Source organism: Mandrillus leucophaeus, unplaced genomic scaffold, assembly GCF_000951045.1.
Source record: "Mandrillus leucophaeus isolate KB7577 unplaced genomic scaffold, Mleu.le_1.0 Scaffold64, whole genome shotgun sequence".
NCBI classification, from domain to species: domain Eukaryota; kingdom Metazoa; phylum Chordata; class Mammalia; order Primates; family Cercopithecidae; genus Mandrillus; species Mandrillus leucophaeus.
Window position 1 is genome coordinate 3,940,305 of NW_012106919.1, and position 22,241 is coordinate 3,962,545.

Genomic DNA, 22,241 nt, shown 5'->3' on the forward strand with positions numbered 1-22,241 from the left:
TCTCCATCTAAAAAAAAAAAAAAAAAAAAAATTTGTATTAAGCATTTCTTTCTGGAGAAAGCATTTTGCAGGCGCTACTGCTAAATTACACATAATCTTAAGAAAATGTAGTTATCTAGTTTCCTGCAAAAAATACCAAGGCATTTTAGCTAGAAAATTCTGCAGTGACAAAGAGTAACAGCTAATAATTAAACAAGAGGCGGTATAAAAATGTGGTATAAGTAGTCTTGAGCCATACAGCACAGGAGGAACCCTTAACTAACTCACATGCTCAGTAAGTGATAGATCTGGAATTTTAGCTCAGCTCTCTCCAAAGACTAACCCAGTGTTCGTGGAGCTAAGTCATGGGCGGCGGGGTCGGTGGGGGAAATCCCTGCTCATGGAGTAGTCTCATCTCAGCTTTGAGAGGCCTTCCTCAACCACCCAACCTAGAGTCACCCAGTCACTTTATCACTATCATTCTCTGTGCAGCATTTATCAACAATTTTTCTGATCTATTTATTGTCCATCTCAACACTCTAGATTGTAAGGTTCATAAGTATGGACCCTGCCGATACTCTTCTCCAATATCCAGCATGGAATAGACCTTCGTAAATAGTTGTTAAGTGAATTAATGAAAGAGTAATTTCAGAGGCAGTTTGAAGAATGCTTAAGGTCTTAGTCAATGAGCCTTTCTAAGCTGCAGTTTTCCCAGCTAAAAAAATGGGGATAGTGAACATAGTTATATAGTTTATAGAGCTGTTTTGTACACCAAGAAAGACAGTGAGCCCAGCATACATTACCAACTATTACTAAGAAAGGATGCCAAGTGTGGTGGCTCACACCTGTAATCCCAGCACTTTGGGAGGCCGAGGCAGGTGAATCACTTGAGGTCAGGAGTTCGAGATCAGCCTGGCCACAATGGTGAAACCCTGTCTGTACTAAAAATACAAAAATTAGTTGGGCATGGTAGTGCATGCCTGTAATCCCAGCTACTTGGGAGGCTGCGGGAGGAGAATCGCTTGAACCCAGGAGGCAGAGGTTGCAGCGAGCCGAGGAGTTGCATGCACTCCAGCCTAGGCGACAGAGCAAGACTCTGTCTCAAAAAAAGAAAGGATTAAATAATCAGTAAACTAATTACAGGAGAATCATTTGAACCCAGGAGTTTGCTAATTAAATAATCAGTAAACTAACTACAAAGGTATTTAAGAGAGAAGGAAAAAACTGGCATAAGTATTATAAGAAGTCTGTGATTGAATGCAGTTATTTGAAAACGTCAGAAATCAGTCCAAGAAGCATTACTGTACTTAGTTCTCTCTCTTTTTTTTTTTTTTTAAATGAGATGGAGTCTCGCTCTGTCGCCCAGGCTGGAGTGCAGTGGCGCCATCTTGGCTCACCGCCAGCTCCGCCTCCCGGATTCAGGCCATTCTTCTGCCTCAGCCTCCTGAGTAGCTGGGACTACAGGCACCCGCCACCATGCCCAGTTAATTTTTTGTATTTTTAGTAGAGACAGGGTTTCACCCTGTCAGCCAGGATGGTCTCGATCTCCTGACCTCGTGATCCACTCGCCTCAGCCTCCCAAAGTGCTGGGATTACAGATGTGAGCCACTGTACTTAGTTCTTAATGTGGTTAACATCTACACCTAGGTAACAATATTTAGAAAAAGCATAGGAAAACACGTTCATAGGAACATATGTCTTCTACTTAAAACTTAGCCAAGGCTGGGCGTGGTGGCTCACCCTGTATCCCAACACTTTGGGAGGATGAGGTGGGCGGATCACTTGAGGCCAGGAGTTCAAGACCAGCCTGGCCAACGTGGTGAAACCCCATCTCTACTGAAAATACAAAAATTAGCCAGGCATGGTGGTAGGCACCTGTAATCCTAGCTGCTCGCGAGGCTGAGGCAGGAGAATCACCTCAGCCCGGAAGGTGGAGGTTGCAGTGAGCAGAAATGGCACCACTGCACTCCAGCCTGGGTGACAGAGTAAGACTCCGTCTCAAACAAAAACAACAAACTTAACTATTTTTTCATGTTCCTTTAATGCAAATAATATCTTTTTTTTTTTTTTTCCTCTGAGACAGGATCTCAGTCTGTCGCCAGGCTGGAGCGCAATGGTATTATCATGGCTCACTGTAGCAGCCTTGAACTTCCAGGCTCAAGTGATCCTTCCACCTCAGCCTCCTGAGTGGCTGGGACTACAGGTGCATGCCATCATGCTTGGCTAATTTTTTAGTTTTTCTTTTGTAGAGAAAGGGTCTCACTATGCTGCACAGGCTGGTCTCAAGTGATCCTCACACCTCAGCCTCCTAAAGTGCTGGGATTACAGGTGTGACCCACCACACCCAGCTAAATACTGCCTTTTAATAATACAATCCTTTCATAAATAAACGATTAGGTATAATGGGAAAAAAACTCCAAGCTGTACATATTGAAATACTTGAATCCAATAATTTAGAAATATCTTACATTTCACTTAGCTAATTAGACCCTAACTAGAATCTTGGGTGTACTTCAAGGTTATACATTTAAAATAGTATCATACTCACTGTGTGGAGTAGAACAGCATCTGACTCCCTAGGCAAGCATGGGCACTCCTTTCTCTAATCCTCTTGTCCTTACATATACCTCCACTACAGGTCCTTTACATATTATTACACATTTATACATACTATTGTAAACTTTCTGTTTTATATATCTAGCTCCTCATTGTATTGTATTTTTCTGTATTCAGAAACCCTATCTTTTTTTGGAGACGATGCTTGTCTTAAATAAAGAAAAATTAAAATAAAGCAAAATACATATTTTTTTAAAACCCACATATTTTTATCTCTATGATTTCAGAATCTAGAATGGCACCTAGCACTTGGAAAGTATTCGTATCAGGGAAAGTTCTTGCCTACATTAATCAGAAATGTGTTAATAAAAACATCGGACAGATTATAGAAAAAAGGAGAAGGCTGAGAAAAGAGTAGTATACACTTGGATATGGTTTGTCCCTTCAGTCATACCACAAACGTTTGGTGAATAACTAGACTTTAATACGCCACTCTCCAGTGGTTCTAAAGAGCTTAGGTAATTAGGCTTATACATATTAAAAAATTCTAGATCACCTGCTGTAGAGTGACTCTTGGCAGGAGAGGGTCCCTCTGAGAATTTACGCATGGATCCTATCTCAAAGAATTGTAGCCACAAATTTTTGCATTAAGTGAGTCGTGGAGTCCCAGAAAGTCTTCCTATGGATCTTAGAATAAGAACCTCGGAGAAGACTTATCTAGCTAGCTGTTTTCAACAGACTGATACCTATACAAGCAATGGTTAAAACTGGAATCTAAAAATCACTTTTACGTAGCTGAAGCTCTCAATCCAAAATAAAGGTTCACAGGAATCCTCGTTCATACCCGGGCTCAAGACATACTTACTTCAAAGGCAGAATAATCCGGGGCTGTTAGGTAGCTCAGGTAGTTCTTAGTAGGTCGGTATCTGCGAGTTTCCTCCTCCACCAGCGCTGCAGCCTTAGAAAGAGAATTGGGGCCAGGGTAGAAGCGGCAAATTGTAACATGTTTCTTTCGGTACCGAGCCAGCCAACAGTGAGTCAGCTACAAAGACACCCCGCACTCACCGCTTCCCGCACACCAGGGGCTTCATAACCTTGATCAAAATACGGCAGCGCATCCACCACAACCTCTCCAGCCACCAAACCCGTGCCCGCCATTCTGAGGACCTCAGGTTTGCCTGCGTTTTCTGCGTCTGCGTAAACTGAGTTCTATTTAGATACGCCGGCGCCTGACACTGATGTAATCACGTTTCCTGCATATTGACGTTCGCGCATGCTCAGTTGATAATTTTGAAGGCGGATCCGCCCGGTATCTAGAAATTGCCGGGCTGCTTTGTTTTGGGCGGACGTGACGTCAGTCTTGGCTTCACTGCGTCAGCGGAAGGCCTCAATTTCCTGTCTCCTGCTTACTGTATTTTTTTTGCCAGCGAATGGTGGCGATTTGAAGTTAGGGCTTTTCGTTTCCTCCAAAACGTTGATATCTGGAACGGGAGCCCCTTAACACTTTTGGAGGGAGCTGGCTGCAGGATTTGACGGGGAGAGATAACTGATTTCCCACCTCTGCTTACTGCCACCGTCTCCCCTTAATTTTCTCTTCCTCTGTGCCGGACTTCCTCTTTTTTATTATGGACACACGGTCTTGTTCTGCTGCCCAGGTTGGAGTGCAGTGGGGCGATCATAGTTCACTGCAGCCTCAACCCCCCCAGGCCCAAGCGATCCTTCCACCTCAGCCTCCTGAGCCGCTGGGCCTAGAGGTGCACACCACCACGCCTGGCTAATTTTTAAATTTTTTTTTTTTTCCGAGACGGAGTCTCACTCTGTCGCCTAGGCTGGAGTGCAGTGGCGCGATCTCGGCTCACTGCAAGCTCCGCCTCCTGCGCTCACGCCATTCTCCTGCCTCAGCCTCCTAGTAGCTGGGACTACAAGGCGTCCGCCACCATGCCTGGCTAATTTTTTGTATTTTCACCGTGTTAGCCAGGATGATCTCGATCTCCTGACCTCGTGACCCGCCCGCCTCGGCCTCCCAAAGTGCTGGGATTATAGGCGTGAGCCACAGCGCCCGGCCATTTTAAAATTTTTTTGTAGAGTTGGAGCCTTCCTATGTTGCCAAGGCTGGCCTCAAGCTGTCCTCTCGCCTAGGCCTCCTAAAATGTGGGGAATACAGGCGTAAGCCACTGCACCTCAGGTCGTTCCTCTTTTACTTCCTTGCTGTACCCGGACTATCCTCCCCCCTCGCCACCCTGAAAACCTTTGCATTGGATAAGTACAATTCTTAAAGAGGCTCTAGAATTGGGCGCCAGTCTCCAATTAAAATTGTGAAGCTTTATGTTCTGAGTATCAAAAGGAACCTCAGTTCCTTAAAAATCCTGTCATTTTGCCTTTAGGACTTAAACGGTAATAGAATGGCACTCCTGTCTCCGAACCATTCAAGCTGCTGCCCATGCACTTTGTCTTCTTCATGGCTCCTGGACTAAGCAGCCTCCCTTTTATTAAGCAGTTAAAGACCAAATAAAGTTGTCAGACTATATACCCTGCCCAGTGTGCGGTCTAGACCCAGGCTTTGTCTGCCAAGAGCCTTGAAATGTTGACCTCCATTATTAAGCCTGATGAATCTAAGACTAATTCTTATTACCTAAGTACCATTAGGTAAATGTGCTAGCTGTAGATTTAAGTGACATAAAAGATCTTTACCTCTTAAGAATTCTCCAAGGGATCTGTGGGGTTTTTATGTATTTATTCATTAAAAGATCTGTAAACAACATTTTATACAAATCTTGATTCTTTTACAAAAATATCCAGAATTCATAACACTTTACAGAAACAAAACACAACAGACCTAAGGAAATGAAGCAGCTTCAGGCTGCAAAGACGAAGACAGCATTCCTGAAGCAAAGGTCTCCTCCTAAAGGGATAGCCAGGATCCATCACAGTAAACCCTTTTACCCCCATTTTATAAACATCCAATTATTAACTGTTCCCGCTGGGTTGGAGTGTAAGAAGAGACCAAATGGAGAGATGTCTAGTAGAAGCCCCATTAGGGTAATCTGCTTAACATTTAAAAAAAGGCTCAGTTCTATTCCCTGGACCCACATCTGTAGGAATTATATTATACAGCACCAGTCTTAAATGGTGTTCTGCTTCAGGTTCATGCATACCTGAATGGGTTGTAATGAAATACTGTACAAGTCAATAAACTGTATCACAATACAACTTAACAGTTTTGTAAGGTTGAATAAATACTTTCTGTGCCAGCTGAAACCATCAGCAGAAACTGAAGAAAACAAACTGACATTTGCTATAGCATTAATAAATGAAAAGTGCACCATCTGAACTTGAATTTGCCCATTAATTTGAAAAAAAAAAACAACAACAAACAGGCCCGGTGCACTGACTCATGCCTGTAATCCCAGCACTTTGGGAGGCCAAGGTGGGTGGATCACCTGAGGTCAGGAGTTCGAGACTAGCCTGGCCAACATGGTGAAACCCCGTCTCTACAAAAAATACAAAATTAGCCAGGTGTGGTGGTGGGCACCTATAATTCCAGCTACATGGGAGGCTGAGGCAGGAAAATTGCTTGAACCCAGGAGGCGGAGGTTTCAGTGAGCCGAGATCGTGCCATTGCGCTCCAGCCTGGGCAAAAAGAGCGAAACTCCGTCTTAAAACACACACACACACACACACACACACACACACACAAAACATTGCACCATCACTGAAAAATTTCTCTTTCCAATCACTACTACTACTACTTTAGATATTAAAGGTCTGGATGACTAAGTGGTATATGTTCAAGGAATGTTCATATTTTGAGTCTAATTTAATTAGAGCAAAAATTACAGCATTTCTAGGGCAATAAAAAGAGTCTCATCTAGGCATATATATATAAAGTCCCTTATCCTCAGAGCTGAAAAGTGGCTCTGGTACACTTAATAGAAAATTTTTATTAATAAAATAAATAGCTATATAATCCTACTGAGATGAAATTTCCATCTGGAGGACTAACCAACTTTGTGTCCATAAAAGTCCTGGCTTCAGTTCTGTGTTGTATAACTTTGGGCAACTTATTTAACTTCTTTGAATTTGTGTTTTTTTCTTTTTTTTTTTGAGATGGAGTCTTCTCTGTCACCCTGACTGGAGTGCAGTGGTGCGATCTCCACTCACTGCAACCTCCACCTCCTGGGCTCAAGCAATTCTCGTGACTCAGCCTCCCAAGTAGCCGGGATTACAGGCACCTGCCACCACGCCCAGCTAATTTTTATTTTTATTTTATTTTTAGTAGAGGGTTTCACCATGTTGGCCAGGCTGGTCTTGAACCCCTGACCTCAAATGATCCACCTGCCTTGGCCTCCCATAGTGCTGGGATTACAGACGTGAGTAACAGCACCCAGCCTTAGTTTCTTTATTAGTAAAATGGAGATGTAAATATCTATCCCATAAGGTTGATTTAAGGATTGGTTGAGATGATATGCATACATATACCACAGTGCATGGCACATGGTGGACACTAAAAAATAAAGGTGGCTCCCATGCCCTTGAGAGGACATTTTCATAATAGTTATAATTCCACAAAGTTTAAATTTATTTACTTATTTTTAAAATGTTTTTGTAGAGATAGGATCTTGCTACGTTGCCCAGGCTGGTCTCAAACTCCTACCCTCAAACTCCTGCCTTAGCCTCCCAAAGTGGTGGAGATTACAAGCGTGAGCCACTGGATCCAGCCTCCACAAAGTTTAATGTTGACATGTGAGGGACAAGCAAGCTACTCAAATGCTACACAATTTGGAGGAGGAGTTGCAAGATGTCTAATTTTATAAGGTACTTAATAACAGTACTTTATAATATTACAAGTAGGGCTTCCTCCTGAGATTCCCCTAGATATAATATAAGACAAAATAATGGAGATATGTGATGAGTCTATTCCTTTGCCCAGGTCAAACAGCCCATGGATTTAAAGCTGCCATGATAGTTCAGTGATGAGAATTACGCGTATAAGGCCAGTGTTCTCCATTTCCATCGTGTCTCTCTACTGTGTTAAACTCAGCATTTCTCTCCTTATTCTCATCTTTGAGCTATTTTTAAAAATGTAACAACAAGACTTTTCCTTGTGAAAGACAACTACTTTCATAGATGAAGCACAAAACAGAGAATGAGCCCAAGAATTACATAGAAAAGGCTGCTATAAAAATAAAAAAAAAAAAAATGGAGACAGAGTAAAGATGGCATTGGTTCCAGACCATTCCCAACAATTCTCCAGTAATTACTACAGCAGCAACAGGAGAATCCTCCTCCGACAGCCTGACTCGCTCTTTAACCTTTTAAAATTTCAAGAATTTTGTAGAATACTTCATGGGATCCTGACCCTTGGAAAAATATTTTCTTTGGCACTTTCTGTTGTATATTCAGGATGGAGACAATCAGAGGTTTCATTTCTTCTGCAGAAATTTCATTTTACTTCCTAAAGGGAAAGAAAAGGACAGTGAACTCTCAATTCATTTTTATTTATTGTACATTATTTGAGGCAAGGGGTTAACCGGTCAGTCATTCAGAACAGCCCAAGAGTTAAGCTGACATCTCAAACTCAGTTGATGTGTTTAACCACCAAAACCAAAACAAAAACGAACCCCAAACCCCATGTGTCTAATTAATTGCAGAGGTCAAAAAGAACTCAGACATCATGTAATCCGGTGGTTTTCAACCTTGACTATGGGTTAAAATCACCTGGCTTCTCCCCAGAGATTTCCTGGAGCCCAGGGGAAAATTTTTTAAAGTTCTCTGGAGATTATAAAATGTAGTCAGAGCTGGGAACCACTGATCTAATCTAACCCCATAGTATAAAGATGAAATAACAGCCTAAGGCCTAATATGTCCATGGTCTGTCAACTAGTGAAGGACAGGGCCTAATTAGGGGGCATATATTTCAAAGACAAAATATAAATATCATAGAATATAGGTTATTCATAATTTTAGGCTAGCCACACCCCTGTTCTCTTATATCATACTAGATCATGAACTATTATTGAAAAATCATAAATGTGTTTATGAAGTAGAAAATTAGAGACTTGTAAGAAATCCTCTTTTGCCTCAGAAGTCCCTCTAAACCAGGTGTTTTTAATCTGGAGTACCAAGGATAGACTTCATGGGGTACATGAGCAGCCTAAAATTATACGCAAAATTTATTTATATGCTATAAATACATTTTTCTGGGAAAAAGGACCACAGTTTTTATAAGATTTCTCCAAGGAATGTGTCCTAGAAAAGATTAATAATCATGATATACAAACATATCATGAAATAAATAAAAACCTCTCTATCAGAGAGGTTCATCTCTGGGAAATGGCCCCACAGACCACTCTGATGAGGGATCTGAAATTTTGAGAAAAATGCTTCTTTTTCTCCAGAACACTTTGAAACTAGCATCATGGTTTATGGTCAGCCTATTTAAGGCTATATTACTGATCTGATTATAAAGCTTTTGTGATGAGGCCCACTTACCGCAAAGCTTTTTCAGCCACATTTATTTTTTATTTTTATTTATTTATTTATTATTTATTATTTTTTAAATTTTTATTTATTTTTTTCAGAGACAAGAATCTCACTCTGTTGTCTGTGGCAAGATCATCTTACTGAGGCCTCAAACTCCCAGGTTCCAGCAATCCCCCTCAGGCCTCAACCTCCTATGTAGCTAGAACTACAGGCATGTGCCAGCATGCCTACTTTTTTTTTTTTTTTTTTTTTGAGAGAGAGTTTTGCTCTTGTCGCCCAGGCTGCAGTGCACTGGTGTGATCTCTGCTCACTATAACCTCTGTCTCCTGGGTTCAAGCAATTCTTCTGTCTCAGCCTCCCAAGTAGCTGGCATTACAGGTGCCTGCCACTAAGCCATGCTAATTTTTGTATTTTTAGTTGAGACAGGGTTTCACCATGTTGGACAGGCTAGCTAGTCTCGAACTCCTAACCTCAGGTGATCAACCTGCCTCAGCCTCCCAAAGTGCTGGGATTACAGGCGTAAGCCACCATGCCAAGCCATGTCCAGCTAATTTTAAAATTTTGTGTACAGGTGGGGTCTCACTATGTTGCCCATGCTGGTCTCAAACTCCTGGCCTGAAGCAAACCTCCTTACTTGACCTCGTAAAGTGCTAGAATTACAGGTATGAGCCACTGCGCCTGGTCTTCAGCAACATTTATCTAACAAGAAAACACAGCAACTTACCAAGACTCCGCAAAATTCTATTCATCCCACTGGGCTCTGACTCAGGAATTGTTTCCAAATACTGGATGGCCCGGACCTCAAACAAACCTACAAGGAAAAACTCATGTTGGTGAAACTGTCTAACACTCCAGACTGGGAATTACATAAAACTCTGTGCTCATTACCAGTGTATTATTTCCAGGGCTAAAACAATATTACAAAATAAACAATTCTCATAATAAACAACTCGGATTTTGAGTCCTTGTTGCTTTACAATACTTTTTATTCATAATATAGTAAAATCTTTCAAGGTATTCACTAAATAGAGAGGGAGAACTTAATAATGAAACCAACCTTTAACTCCACTTTTCCGGAGCTCTCGGTCCTGGATGAATCCTGCAAACATCTGAGTCTCCATGAAGAGATCCAGGAAGTGGCGTACACTTCGGGAGGTGTGAGACTTACGGAATGGTTCCCGTTGGAAAACACGCTCCCCACGCTCCGTGACAGTCATGTTCAAAGAATAATGTCCTACCAACTCCACAAAAAACCTGACAAATGCTTCAGACACCAGAGAGTTGAGTGTCACATCTGCTGCAACATGAAAAAAAAAAAAAAAATCTCCTCAGTTATCTGTATCGGTAAATGCTGGCTCTGGTTATGGAAGTCATGCCTAAGAAGTTATAGATCAAAGGACTGAGAATAAATCTAGGAGTGTTCATTCTTCACTTTCTTTCTCCATGACCTAGAAAAGGCTAATTGATTCTACCCTTACCTTCATTTTCTTTCCATACATACTCCTTCTACATCTTGCAAACTGGCTTGCACATCTGTTGATTTCATTGTAACTGCTCTTTCAAAGGCCACTGGTGAGAGCCAGCCAAATTTAATCTGCTCTTCTATTTTTATCTCCTTTAAGCTCCATGTTGCATTTGTGCTGACTACCTCCTCAGTTCTTTTGTCCCCCACAACTTTATGCTCTTCTGATTTCCTGGTTCCCTTCCTGACTTGATGACAAAGCAGTTATTTTTCTCTTGTCCTTTCTTTCTCTTCCTGAGCATGGTGCTCAGACACTCTTCTTCAACACTCCTTCCTTAAAGGGCTAATTGGCACAGAGATAGAGCTGGCTATGATAATACTGTAATTTCAAACCTTAGTTTTCCAGCCCTGTGATCTCACCTTCTACATTTTCAGGCTATCTATGGGTGGTTATCATTTGGCTGTCCCATTAGCACATAAGTTCCATCTGTCTAAAGGTCACTATATCAGGTTCTTTTTGGAACTTGGACTATGAATCAATTAAACAAACAATACATATCTAATGCCAAATCCATTATATTTCCCCACCAAATCAGTTTCCCTCTCAATAGTCCCATTTTTTTAAATAAAGATTTTTTTTTTCCTAAAATACAGACAGGTCTTGCTATGTTGCCCAGGCGCTGGTCTCAAACTCCTGGGCTCAAGCAATTCTCCCACCTCAGCATTCCAAAATGCTGGGATTACAGATGTGAGCCACCATGCCTCGGTGACATTGCCATTTCATATTACACTATAATTATTCCATAAAAATAGTGATTTGAGGGCTGAAGTTGCACTGTATTAAGTGCTTTTACAAACATAATAATCTATTTTTATTTTTTTCTTTTACAGAGGAAACTGAGATGCCAAATGATTAAATAAATTCTCTAGGGTCATCCCATCTAGTAAGTGAAGATGCTGGACTCACAAGTCAGGTGATTTTTAATCCCTATAATACACTACATTATATTGCCTTCCAGGTTCCAGGCTCAAACTTCAGATTCAACTTACACTCCCTCTTTTTCTTCCATATCCAAATAGTCTTCCCTCCCGCGACCCTTCACACTGTCTGTTGCTCTTTTCCCAGGGATCCACTCAGGATGGGAATCAGGGACCTAAGTTTAGTCAGAGTTCTACCATAAAGCAGTTGCATAATAGTGGGTGGCTCACTTTTCTCAGCTGGCCTGTCCACATCTGGGCAGCCAGCAGGGCTGACCAGGTGATTTCCAAGGTCTCTTTCTGAATTACACTTTGACTCTAATCTAGGGTTTTGCTATATTTTGTCCAACTCCCTTCCTTCTCATCTCTTTCCTTCTGCAGCTGAGAATCCGTGTCCATCACTGCATTTATCTTTCTTTTTTTTATTAATTTTTTTTTTTTTTTGTAGAGATGGGGTCTTGCTATGTTGCTCAGGCTGGTATTGAACTTATCCTGCTTTGACCTCCCAAAGTGCTTGAGATCACAGGTATGAGCCACCACACCCAGCCCCAACACTGCATTTATCTTCAACACTTTTGCCTCACTGTTATGTCTTATTTTCTTTCTTTTAAAAATTATGTTTTTCTATAATTTCTTTATTCTTTCCTTTCTAATGTATATACTTTACATATTCTTTGATATGTATGAGTATTTTATAAGATCAACAATGAAATGAATAAATTCTCTACCACAAACAAAGCTTACAAACAGAACATTACTAATATCTTTGAAGTTTCCTGTGTGACTCTCTCTAATGGCATTCTTCTCCTACTTTCCAATAGAGTGACCATGGAATTTTGGATTTAGTATTCCCTTGCTCTGCATTATAGTTTCACTATACACATATAAAACCCCAATAGCATATTATTAGGTTTTGTATGTCTTTGAACGGTATACAAAATATTGTAGTCTTCTTCAACTTACTGTTTTATTCAATATATGTTTTTAAGAATCATTTTTAACTGGGTGCAGCTAAAATGGCTCATGCCTGTAATCCCAACACTTAGGAGACTGAGGCAGGCAGCTCACCTGAGCCCAGGAGCTTAGGACCAGGCTGGGCAACATAGACTCCATCTCTACAAAAAATTTAAGAATTAGCTGAGTGTGGTGGCACAGGCCTGTGGTCCCAGTTACTCAGGAGGCTGAGGACAGAGGATTGCTTGAGCATAGGGGGTCAAGGCTGCAGTGGGCCATGATCACACCACTTGCACTCCAGCCTGGTTAACAAAATAAAACCTTATCTCAAAAAAAATTCATTATTAAAGCTTTATTCTCCTGAAAATGGATATTCACATTGTTTTTAGTTTTTGCTATCACATATACTGGCACTATGAAAACTAATGAACTTGTTTCCCAGTGATCATGTACAAGAGACTCACTAGGGTATGTATCTACAAACTACATTGTTGGGTTGTAGGATATGTACACCTTTAATATTACTAGATAATGCCAACTTCAAAGTGGTTGAACTACTTGACACACTCTTACCAACACTTGATATTGTCAGACTTAAATTTTTTTTTTTTGAGACAGGGTCTTGCTCTATTGCCCAGGCTAGAGTGCAAGTGGCACCATCACAGCTCACTGCAGCCTCAAATTCCCGGGCTCAAGTGATCCTTCCACCCTAGCCTCCTGAGTAGCTGGGACTACAGGCACACATCAACACTCCTGGCTAATGTTTTAATTATTTTTGTAGAAACAGGGTCTTGCTATGTTACACAGGCTGGTCTTGAACTCCCGGGCTCAAGTGATTCTCCCACCTTGACCTCCCAAAGTGCTAGGATTACAGGTATGAATCACAGTGCCTGGACAGAGTTTTTAGTTTTTGTGAATACGGTGGGTATAAAAAATGGTATTGCACTGTGGCTTACATTTGCACTTCCCTGAGTGTAAATGATGTAGTGAGGTTGCATGTCTCTTCAATTACTTATATGCTTATCATGTTTCTTCTTTTTTGAATGTTTGTTCCTGTCTTTTTCTCATTTTTCTATTGGATTGTTTATCTTTTTCTTACTGATTTGCAGGTGTTTTTTAAAAAAATTAATTCCAGACACTATTCATTTGAGCTACATATGTTGAAGATGTCTTCACCTAGTCTGTAACTAGTTTTTAAGATCTCTTTTCCATGGTGTCCCTTGATGAAAAGAAAATTTAAAGATTTAACACAGTCAAATTAACCTATCTTTTCCTTTATGGTCTCTGCTCTTTGTGCCATGTTTTTAAGAACCCCACCACTGTGTTATTGACATAAATAATTTTCTTCTATTCTTTCAAAAATATTTTCAAAAGCTTTGCTTTTAACATTTAAGTCTTTAAATTCACTGGAATTAATTTTCTGTATAGTATGAGGTGTACACCACATTCATTTCTTTTCATATAGAAGACCAATTGTCCTATTTATTATTATTATTTTAGACAGGGTCTTACTCTCTCACCCAGGCAGGAGTGCAGTGGCACAATCTTGGCTCACTGCAACCTCCACCTCCCGGGTTCAAGTGATTCTCCTGCCTCAGCATACTGAGTAGCTGGGATTAAAGGTGTGCACCACCACACCTGGCTAATTTTTGTATTTTTAGTAGAGACGGGGTTTCACCATGTTGGCCAGGCTGGTCTCAAACTGCTGACCTCAAGTGATCTGCCCACCTCCGCCTCCCAAAGTACTGGGAGCCACCGTGCCCAGCCCATGGATCATTAAATGATCCATCCTTTTTCCACTGATACACAACGCTGGCACTGACACAAATCAAGTTTCCTTATGCATACGCACTCTGTATTCCTTCTGTTGCTCTATTTCTGCACCAAAACCAAACTATCTTAATTACTATCTTTATAATAAATTTTGATGTCTAGTAGTGCAAGCCTTCCAACCTTGTTCTTTTTTGAGTGCCTTGGCTGTTCCTGGCCCTTTTTACATCCAATTAAATTTTATGGTTGGGCGCAATGGCTCACCCACGTAATCCCACGGCTTTGGGAGGCCGAGGTGGGTGAATTGCTTGAGCTCAGGAGTTCAAGATCAGCCTGGGCAACATTGTGAAACCCTGTCTCTACAAAAAATACAAAAAACTAGCCAGGTGTGATGGTGCACGCCTGTTGGCACAGCTACATGGTGGGCTGAGGTGGGAGGATTGCTTGTGCTCAGGAGGTCAAAGCTGCAGTGAACCATGATTGCACCACTGCACTCCAACCTGGGTAACAAAGCAAGACCCTGTCTCAAAAATAAAAATAAAAATAATAAATAATAAATTTTACAATCAATCGGCTGAATGGAATTCTAATTCTCTCTTGAACCCTCTCCCATCTCACTTTCTTCCCCTCATTCCACTGAATCTGCTGTTATCAAGGTCTTCATACTGTCAAATCCACTGGTCAAATCTTAGTCCCACCATACTTGGTCTCTTTGCAGCTGTAGGCATAACTGATTACTCTTCTTTTCATGAAATATTCTATTTGCTCAACTTCTGCAATGTCACACTCCTGTTTGTTTTTTATTTTTCTTTTCACTTTTTGTAGAGATGAGGTCTCATTATGTTGCCCAAGCTAGTTTGGAATTCCTAGGTTGAAGCAATCTCCTGCCTTGGCCTCCCAAAGTGCTGGGATTACAGGTGTGAGTCACTGTACCTGCCCACACTCCTGGCAGTTTACACACATACTTTCCTGGTTTTTCTCCTTTACTGGCTGCTCCTCTTAGTCTCCCTTGCTGGATAGTTCTCCTCCTTCCAACCTCCAAGTGTTGGAAATCTAACCACGCCATTTACAACCAACAGAGGGCTCAATCCTTAAACCTTTGTTATTTTCTAACAATACTCACTCTATACGATCATCTCATCTGGTCCCACAGCTTTATAACAGCAATTTCTAAATGTTTGCTTTTAGCCCAAATCTTTCTTCTAAAACATTTCCAGTTGGATGTCTGCTTAAGTATTAAACTTCTAATAGGTATCTCAAACTGTAACATCCAAAACTAAACTTTTTATTACTCCTCTAAATCTGCTCCTTCTAGGCCAGGTGTGGTGGCTCACAACTGTAATCCCAGTGCTTTGTGAGGCTAAGGTGGGAGGATTGCTTGAGACCAGGAGTTTAAAATCAACCTAGGCAACATGGTGAGACCCTGTCTCTACAAAAAATAAAAAGATTAGCTAGGTGTGGTGGTGCATGCCTGTAGTCCCAGTTGAGGCAGGAGACTTGCTTGAGCCCAGGAGGTTGAGGCTGTGGTGAGCTATAATTGCATCACTGCACTCCAGCCTGGGTGACACAGCAAGAAACAAAAAACAAAAAAAGAAAAAACCCAAAACAAACAAAAAAAGCCCTGCTCCTTCCCTAATATTCCTTGTCAGTACATAGCCTTAGTTTTCTCATCTGTAAAATGAGGATTAAATAATGATACCTGCTTCATAAAGATAAAACAAAATGTATGTTAAGTGCTTAGCATAATGCCTGATACAGTGTAAGCACCCAATAAATATTATTTGCCCATTTATTTAACAAGTATTTATTGAGTACCTACTTACTGAATACTGTTTAAAGTACTGGAGATAGAGAACAAAATAAAGCCACTGTTCTCACAGAACTTATGCTGTAGCATATGAAATAGTGCTAAGAGCCTTGAAGAAAATTAAAGCAAGGGGAAGAGGATAAGGAGCACTAGGGGAATGGGTACAATTTAAAATAGGACAGTCAGGAAAGGCCTCAGTGAGAAGGTGACGTGAGCATGGACCTACAGGAAGAAAGGGCAGGAGTCATGTGGATATCTGCGGGAATAGCATTCTATAAATGTAACTGAGCAAGTGCAAAGGTCCTGAAATAGAAGAGGACCTGGCATATTGAGGATAAGCAAGGAAGCTGATTATAAGATTTTCAAGGCGCAGGCAATCTAATGCTACTTTGGTATATCCTTTAACATAGTGCTGGGCATTCAGTAAATATTTACTACCTTAATCCTTAAGTCCTTGGCTCACTTGTCTCATACCTTGTGAAAAATTCTGCTCCTGAGTCAAGATTTCATTTCGTTCTTCCAAAATCTGCATCAGGGCAGCTTGAAGTTTTGGTGGTAGAATTTCATCCTCATCAGATACCTTAAGAAAAAAAAAATGGAGATTTTTCTTTGTAGGAGATTTGAGGGATTAAGTCTCAAATATGCCCTAGTTATTTCTCCAAAATTCCACAAGTGACTTTATATATTTTGGCTAAAGAGTCAGTCTGAAGTCTCCTTCCCTACATGAAGAATCTTTCATGTTTATGGTGTATATATTTTAACTATATTAAACAAATAAACAATATACTTTATAAAATTTTCTGGCACTTTTCCACCAGATCTCTCTCATCTACAAGTCTTCTATTATATTATGAAGATCATCCACAAATAAATTGTATTTCAAACGTGATGAGCTAATCCATTCTGAAAATGTCCTGGGAAACACTCTTCTTTTCACCCTGTGTTTCAGAGCTCACACTTCGACACACAGGTTATATCTGGAGGGCTGATCTAAGAAGGCTTTTGAACTCTTCCTTTCCACTTCAGTATTAAGAATAAATGGTCACTTCATTCTTGCTCCTACTGTACCTTGTACAAATTTCTATTATACAATTTCTAAAACTTTATGTATGTCTGTTTCTCCGCATTAGTCTGTAAGACCTAAGGGTTCAAACTGTGTCTTACTCATTTTTACATTCTAACAGAGTATCTAGAAACAATCAGTGCTTAATAAATGCTTTTAAAATGTAATTAAATTAGAGGCTTATGTGTTGACCCACCTGGAGTTGAAGGGTGGTTTTACCTCTTTTGAGAATGACACATTTATGTTTCCTCCTTCCTTTGGGATAGGCAGCTATAAACTGAAGCCAAATTTTTCAGGTCGATCTTGCTTGATTGGCCATGGTGTCAACTCAAGTATGTGTAGGAACTAAAGTTTTGCCTGAGTCATATTCTCTAAGTACTTTCACATATTGTCTGTCCAATTATCTACAGTAGACATTTATCCTAAAACATTAGTAATTACCTCCTTTGGCACTCACCTCCTGTAAGAACTTGTCTGCACAGAGATCAACTATCAGCACCTATGAAATAAAGGAGCCAGGCAAGTTCAACCAGAGACATTCACAGGCAATGAGAATAGTTTTAAACAAAATTTACTCAAAGTTTTAGCCCATTTAAAAGTTAGCCAATCAACACAACAAAAAATAAATTGCAAATAGAAGAATGATGACATGCATACCAATAGATTAAAAGAGACTAAAAACATATCAACTAAATACGATGTGTGGGGCCAGGCACAATGGCTCACACGTGTAATCCCAGAACTTTGGAAAGTCGAGGCAGGAGGAACTCTTCAGCCCAGGAGTTGGAGACCAGCCCTGGCAACACAGTGAGACCCTGTCTATACACAAAATTTAAAAATTAGCTGGGCGTGTGGTACACACTTGTAGTCCCAGCTACTTGGGAGGCTGATCTGAGAGGATCACTTGAGTCTGGGAGGTCAAGGCTGCATTGATTGTGATTGCGCCAACGCACTCCAGCCTGGGTGACAGAATGAGACCCTGTCTCTAAATAAATAAATAAACGAATAAATAAGTACAATATGTGGACTTCGTTTTGAACCTGATTTAAACAAATTATTAAAAGTTTGTGAGACAACTGGAGATTTAAACACTGGATTTTGCTGATATCAAGGAATTGTTGGATATTTTAGGTGTGATAATGGTATTGAGGTTATGTTTAAATATGCCCTTATGTTAGAGAGATTCACATTGTAATATTTAGAGATGAAATTGTGTCAGGATATCCTTCAAAATATTATGGGAAAGAGGAACGGGTAAGGGTAAAGACTGGCCATTATTTGATAAGTACTGAAGTGAGGTGACTGGTACACAAGGATTCATTTCACTCTTCTGTTTACTTTTACATATGTTTAAAGTTTCCAAAATAATTTTTTTTTTTTTTAAGAAGGACAAGGCAGTGGAGTAACAGGGAACAGTCTTTTCAGTAAGTAGTATCGGCACAGACAGTACCATATAAAAACAAATGAAACAACCCCTACTTCACATTATACACACAAAAATCAAGTTCCAGGAGGATTCATAATCAAAAGTTAAAGGCAAAATAATGAAAGGCCCAAGAGACAATATAGAAGGATATTTTCATGAGGTTAATATAAAGTAACTTAAGCAGCTCACTAAAAACATCATGTATAAAGAAAAAGATTGATAATTTTAACCACATTAAAATTAAGAATTTCTGTGCATTAAAAAACATCATTTTTGAAAATGAAAAGGCAAGCCACAGACAAAGGGGCCAGTATCCAGAGCATAAAAAGACATCTTAACGCCAGGCGCGGTGGCTCACGCCTGTAATCCCAGCACTTTGGGAGGCCGAGGTGGGCGGATCACCTGAGGTGGAGTTCAAGAGCAGCCTGGCCAACATGCTGAAACCCTGTCTCTACTAAAAATACAAAAATTAGCCAGGCGTGGTGGCAGGGGCCTGTAATCCCAGCTACTCAGGAGGCTGAGGCAGGAGAATCGCTTGAATCCAGGAGGCAGAGGTTGCAGTGAGCCAAGATCGTGCCATTGCACTCCAGCCTGGGAGACAAGAGCGAGACTTCATCTCAAAAAGAAAAGAAAAGAAAAGAGAAGAGAAGAGAAGAGAAGAGAAGAGAAGAGAAGAGAAGAGAAGAGAAGAGAAGAGAAGAAAAAGAAAACATCTTAAACAATAAGAGAGTAGGGGCTGGGTGTGGTGGCTCACACCTGTAATCCCAGCACTTTGGGAGGCCGAAGAGGGCAGATCACTTGAGGACAGAAGTTTGAGACCAGCCTGGCCAACATGGTGAAACCCTGTCTCTACTAAAAATACAAAAAATTAGCTGGGCTTGGTGGCGTGCACCTATAGTCCCAGCTACTTGGGAGGCTGAGACACGATAATTGCTTGAACCTGGGAGGCAGAAGTTGCAGCGAGCTGAGATCACGCCACTGCACTCCAGCCTGGGCAACAGAGTAAGACTCCATCTCAAAAACAAAACCAAACAAAAACAAAACCAAAAACAAAACAAGAGAGTAAACAATGTAATGGAAAGAGACAAAGATTTTTATAAAAGATGATATTCAAGAGACCAATAAATAGAAGGATGCTCAACCTCAACAGGAATCAAATTAAATTAAATTTGTGCAAATTAAACCACAATGTGAATAACACTATGCACCCACCAGATAGGCTAAATTATACAACTGATGACAGTAAGTAATGGTGAAGACGTGGAGCAACAGGAATTCTCATACGCTGTTGAAGGGAATTTAAATTGGCACAACTACTTTGGAAAACAATTTAACTTTATTAAAGTTGGAGATATGTTTACCCTATGACTCAGCAATTCAATTTCCAAGTATATACCCATTGAATTATGTGTGTATGCACTGGGAGTGATGTATATTTATAGCAACATTATTCATAACAACCTCAAACTGGAAACAACTCAAATGTTCAATTGTAGAATGGATAAGAAAATTGTGGTACATTCACACAATGGAATCCTATATACAATTAGAATGATCAAACTATTGTTGACCTCATCAACATAGATCAATCTTACAGATATAATATTGAGCAGAGGAAGCCAGGCAAAAATATATATACCATATGAATCTATTTATATCAAGTTTAAAACCAGACAAAGCTGAATTACATTGCTTAGGGAGGAATGCCTAGGGGTAAAACTATAAAGAAAAACAAGTCAATGAATACCATAAAAGTCAAGATAATGATTACCTTTGGTGGGGGATGGGAATGGGGATGGAAACAGAGATTAGAAAGAGGCATGATGGGGACTTCTAGGGGGTTGGCACTGATTCCATTGTGGTAATATTTCCATTCCATTCTAATGCTGGTTATGTATCTGTACATTTTGCTTTAACCACGTATCTATATTGTGTTTTATTTGAAATAAAGTTTTTTGGGTTTTTGTTTTGAGACAGTGTCTCCCTCTGTCACCCAGGCTGGAGCACAGTGGCATGATCTCAGCTCACTGCAACCTCTGTCTCCTGGGTTCAGGCAATTCTGCCTCAGCCTCTCAAGTTGCTGGGATTATAGGCATGTGCCACCACACCTGGCTAATCTTTGCCTTTTTAGTAGGGATGGAGTTTTACCATGTTGGCCAGGCTGGTTTCAAACTCCTTGACTTCAAGTGATCCACCTGCCTCAGCCTCCCAAAGTGCTGGGATTACAGGCATGAGCCACCATGCCAGGCCGTGAAATAATTTTTAAAGTTAATCCAGAGTACTGTACCCTTCAGAATAACACAAGAATGAGCCCAAGGTTACTACTGTAAATAAGATACAGGTTTGGATTTATGTGTACTATCAAATTTTCCCATCTTAATACTAGAAATATTATAAACAACAATATTATAATATAATAGAAATATTATAAATAGCATAAAGTAGTAATAATAACATATTAATAACAATTCCATCACTCTTAAGATTACTTATTTTTTACTTCTCAGTGCTCCAATATTAGGTTCTATTCTTCCATCTCACCTCTTCAATGGGTAGGTCCTGGAGCTGTGGTAAGGAGCAAGACAGGATTCCAATAAGGAATGGAGTAGGTGAGCAGACGATGTCAATCATAGATGCTGGCAGGACTGGGATGTAGGTATGCTGCCAGGTGAACGGATACAGTGTAGCTACCACAGCATGGCCACATTTTGACAGGGTGCTAGCCAGAGGAGAAAACAAATGGTGTCATATATAGAGCAACATAAGCAGGACATTTCAGTTATTATGTTAAAGAATTAAAAATTGATGCTGGTTAGTGATCACAGATTAAAAACTATGTGAACAGTCATTAATTTTTTAACATTTTAGTTAAAATTTAAACTTAATTTACTGAAAATGTTCAATCTCAATCCAGCTCATCTCCACAATTTCTCATGCGAAAAATTAGTGTACTTAAAAAAGTATTACCGACTTTTGACAATAGGGTAAGCAAAATGCATTTAAAAGGGAAATTTATTATAACCCAAAAAAGTCATTTGTATACCCTAATGCAAGTGGCTTTTTGATGATTTACCATTTGAAATTATCCATGCCACTATACACCACTAGCTAATTGAGAGACTGATCCTACATTTTAATAATATGCCCAAATTTTTGTTCTCACTCATAGGTGGGAATTGAACAATGAGAACACTTGGACACAGGGTGGGGAACATCACACACCAGGACCTGTTGTGGGGTGGGGGGAGGGAGGGAGGGATAGCATTAGGAGAAATACCTAATGTAAATGACGAATTAATGGGTGCAGCACACCAACATGCATACATATGTAACAAACCTGCCCGTTGTGCACATGTACCCTAGAACTTAAACTATAATAATAAAAAAAGCTCCAATTTTAAAATTTGGAGCAAATAAAACACCAGTGTGAAGTAACATATTTCACTTATTTCTTACCTTAGGCTGTTGGCAACAAAGATTACCCTACGCTCCAAAAGGAGAGAGGCACAGACGCGGATGAGATGACACACACTCAGGCACTTAAAGAGACATTCAAAATCAACATGTTCCAATCGGGAATCTAGTGGTCGGCAGAGTTCAATGGACTGAAATGCAAGAATTTGAATCATGTGAGCTAATGTTGGAAAACAATCCCTAGTGCCAACGCTATGGATCCTGTTATTCTTACATAAGTTAAATTCAAGAAGGGTCTGCTACACGAGGTCTGTGAAGCTTCCTATACTAATGCCAGGACCCAACAGCT

General features: G+C 40.3%; 2 protein-coding genes across 6 annotated transcripts in view; both read right to left on the reverse strand.

Moving 5' to 3' along the window:
• BCAS2 (breast carcinoma amplified sequence 2) overlaps window positions 1–3,766 on the reverse strand; it is a 23,298-nt gene extending 19,532 nt beyond the window's left edge. The window contains exons 1-2 of one of the 4 annotated variants that reach the window (XM_012000793.1): window positions 3,601–3,766; window positions 3,401–3,493 (exon numbers count right to left, since the gene is read on the reverse strand). In XM_012000793.1, the coding sequence (XP_011856183.1) occupies window positions 3,401–3,493; window positions 3,601–3,693 (186 nt within the window). In that variant the 5' untranslated portion in view covers window positions 3,694–3,766. The remainder of the gene's footprint in view (window positions 1–3,400; window positions 3,494–3,600) is intronic. The other 3 variants (XM_012000794.1, XM_012000795.1, XM_012000796.1) reach the window with 3 other exon arrangements.
• Window positions 3,767–5,248: 1,482 nt separating this feature from the next.
• Window positions 5,249–22,241, reverse strand: part of DENND2C (DENN/MADD domain containing 2C) — a 73,975-nt gene continuing 56,982 nt past the window's right edge. Inside the window, exons 11-18 of one of the 2 annotated variants that reach the window (XR_001008312.1) lie at window positions 21,935–22,083; window positions 21,020–21,197; window positions 17,510–17,551; window positions 16,464–16,569; window positions 10,076–10,312; window positions 9,743–9,829; window positions 6,920–7,990; window positions 5,249–5,947 (exon numbers count right to left, since the gene is read on the reverse strand). Coding sequence is in view for 1 of the 2 variants with exons in the window: in XM_012000797.1 (XP_011856187.1) it covers window positions 7,959–7,990; window positions 9,743–9,829; window positions 10,076–10,312; window positions 16,464–16,569; window positions 17,510–17,551; window positions 21,020–21,197; window positions 21,935–22,083 (831 nt within the window). In the remaining variant the exon portion in view is untranslated. Of the gene's footprint in view, window positions 5,948–6,919; window positions 7,991–9,742; window positions 9,830–10,075; window positions 10,313–16,463; window positions 16,570–17,509; window positions 17,552–21,019; window positions 21,198–21,934; window positions 22,084–22,241 lie in introns of those variants that run through there. The other variant, XM_012000797.1, reaches the window with a different exon arrangement.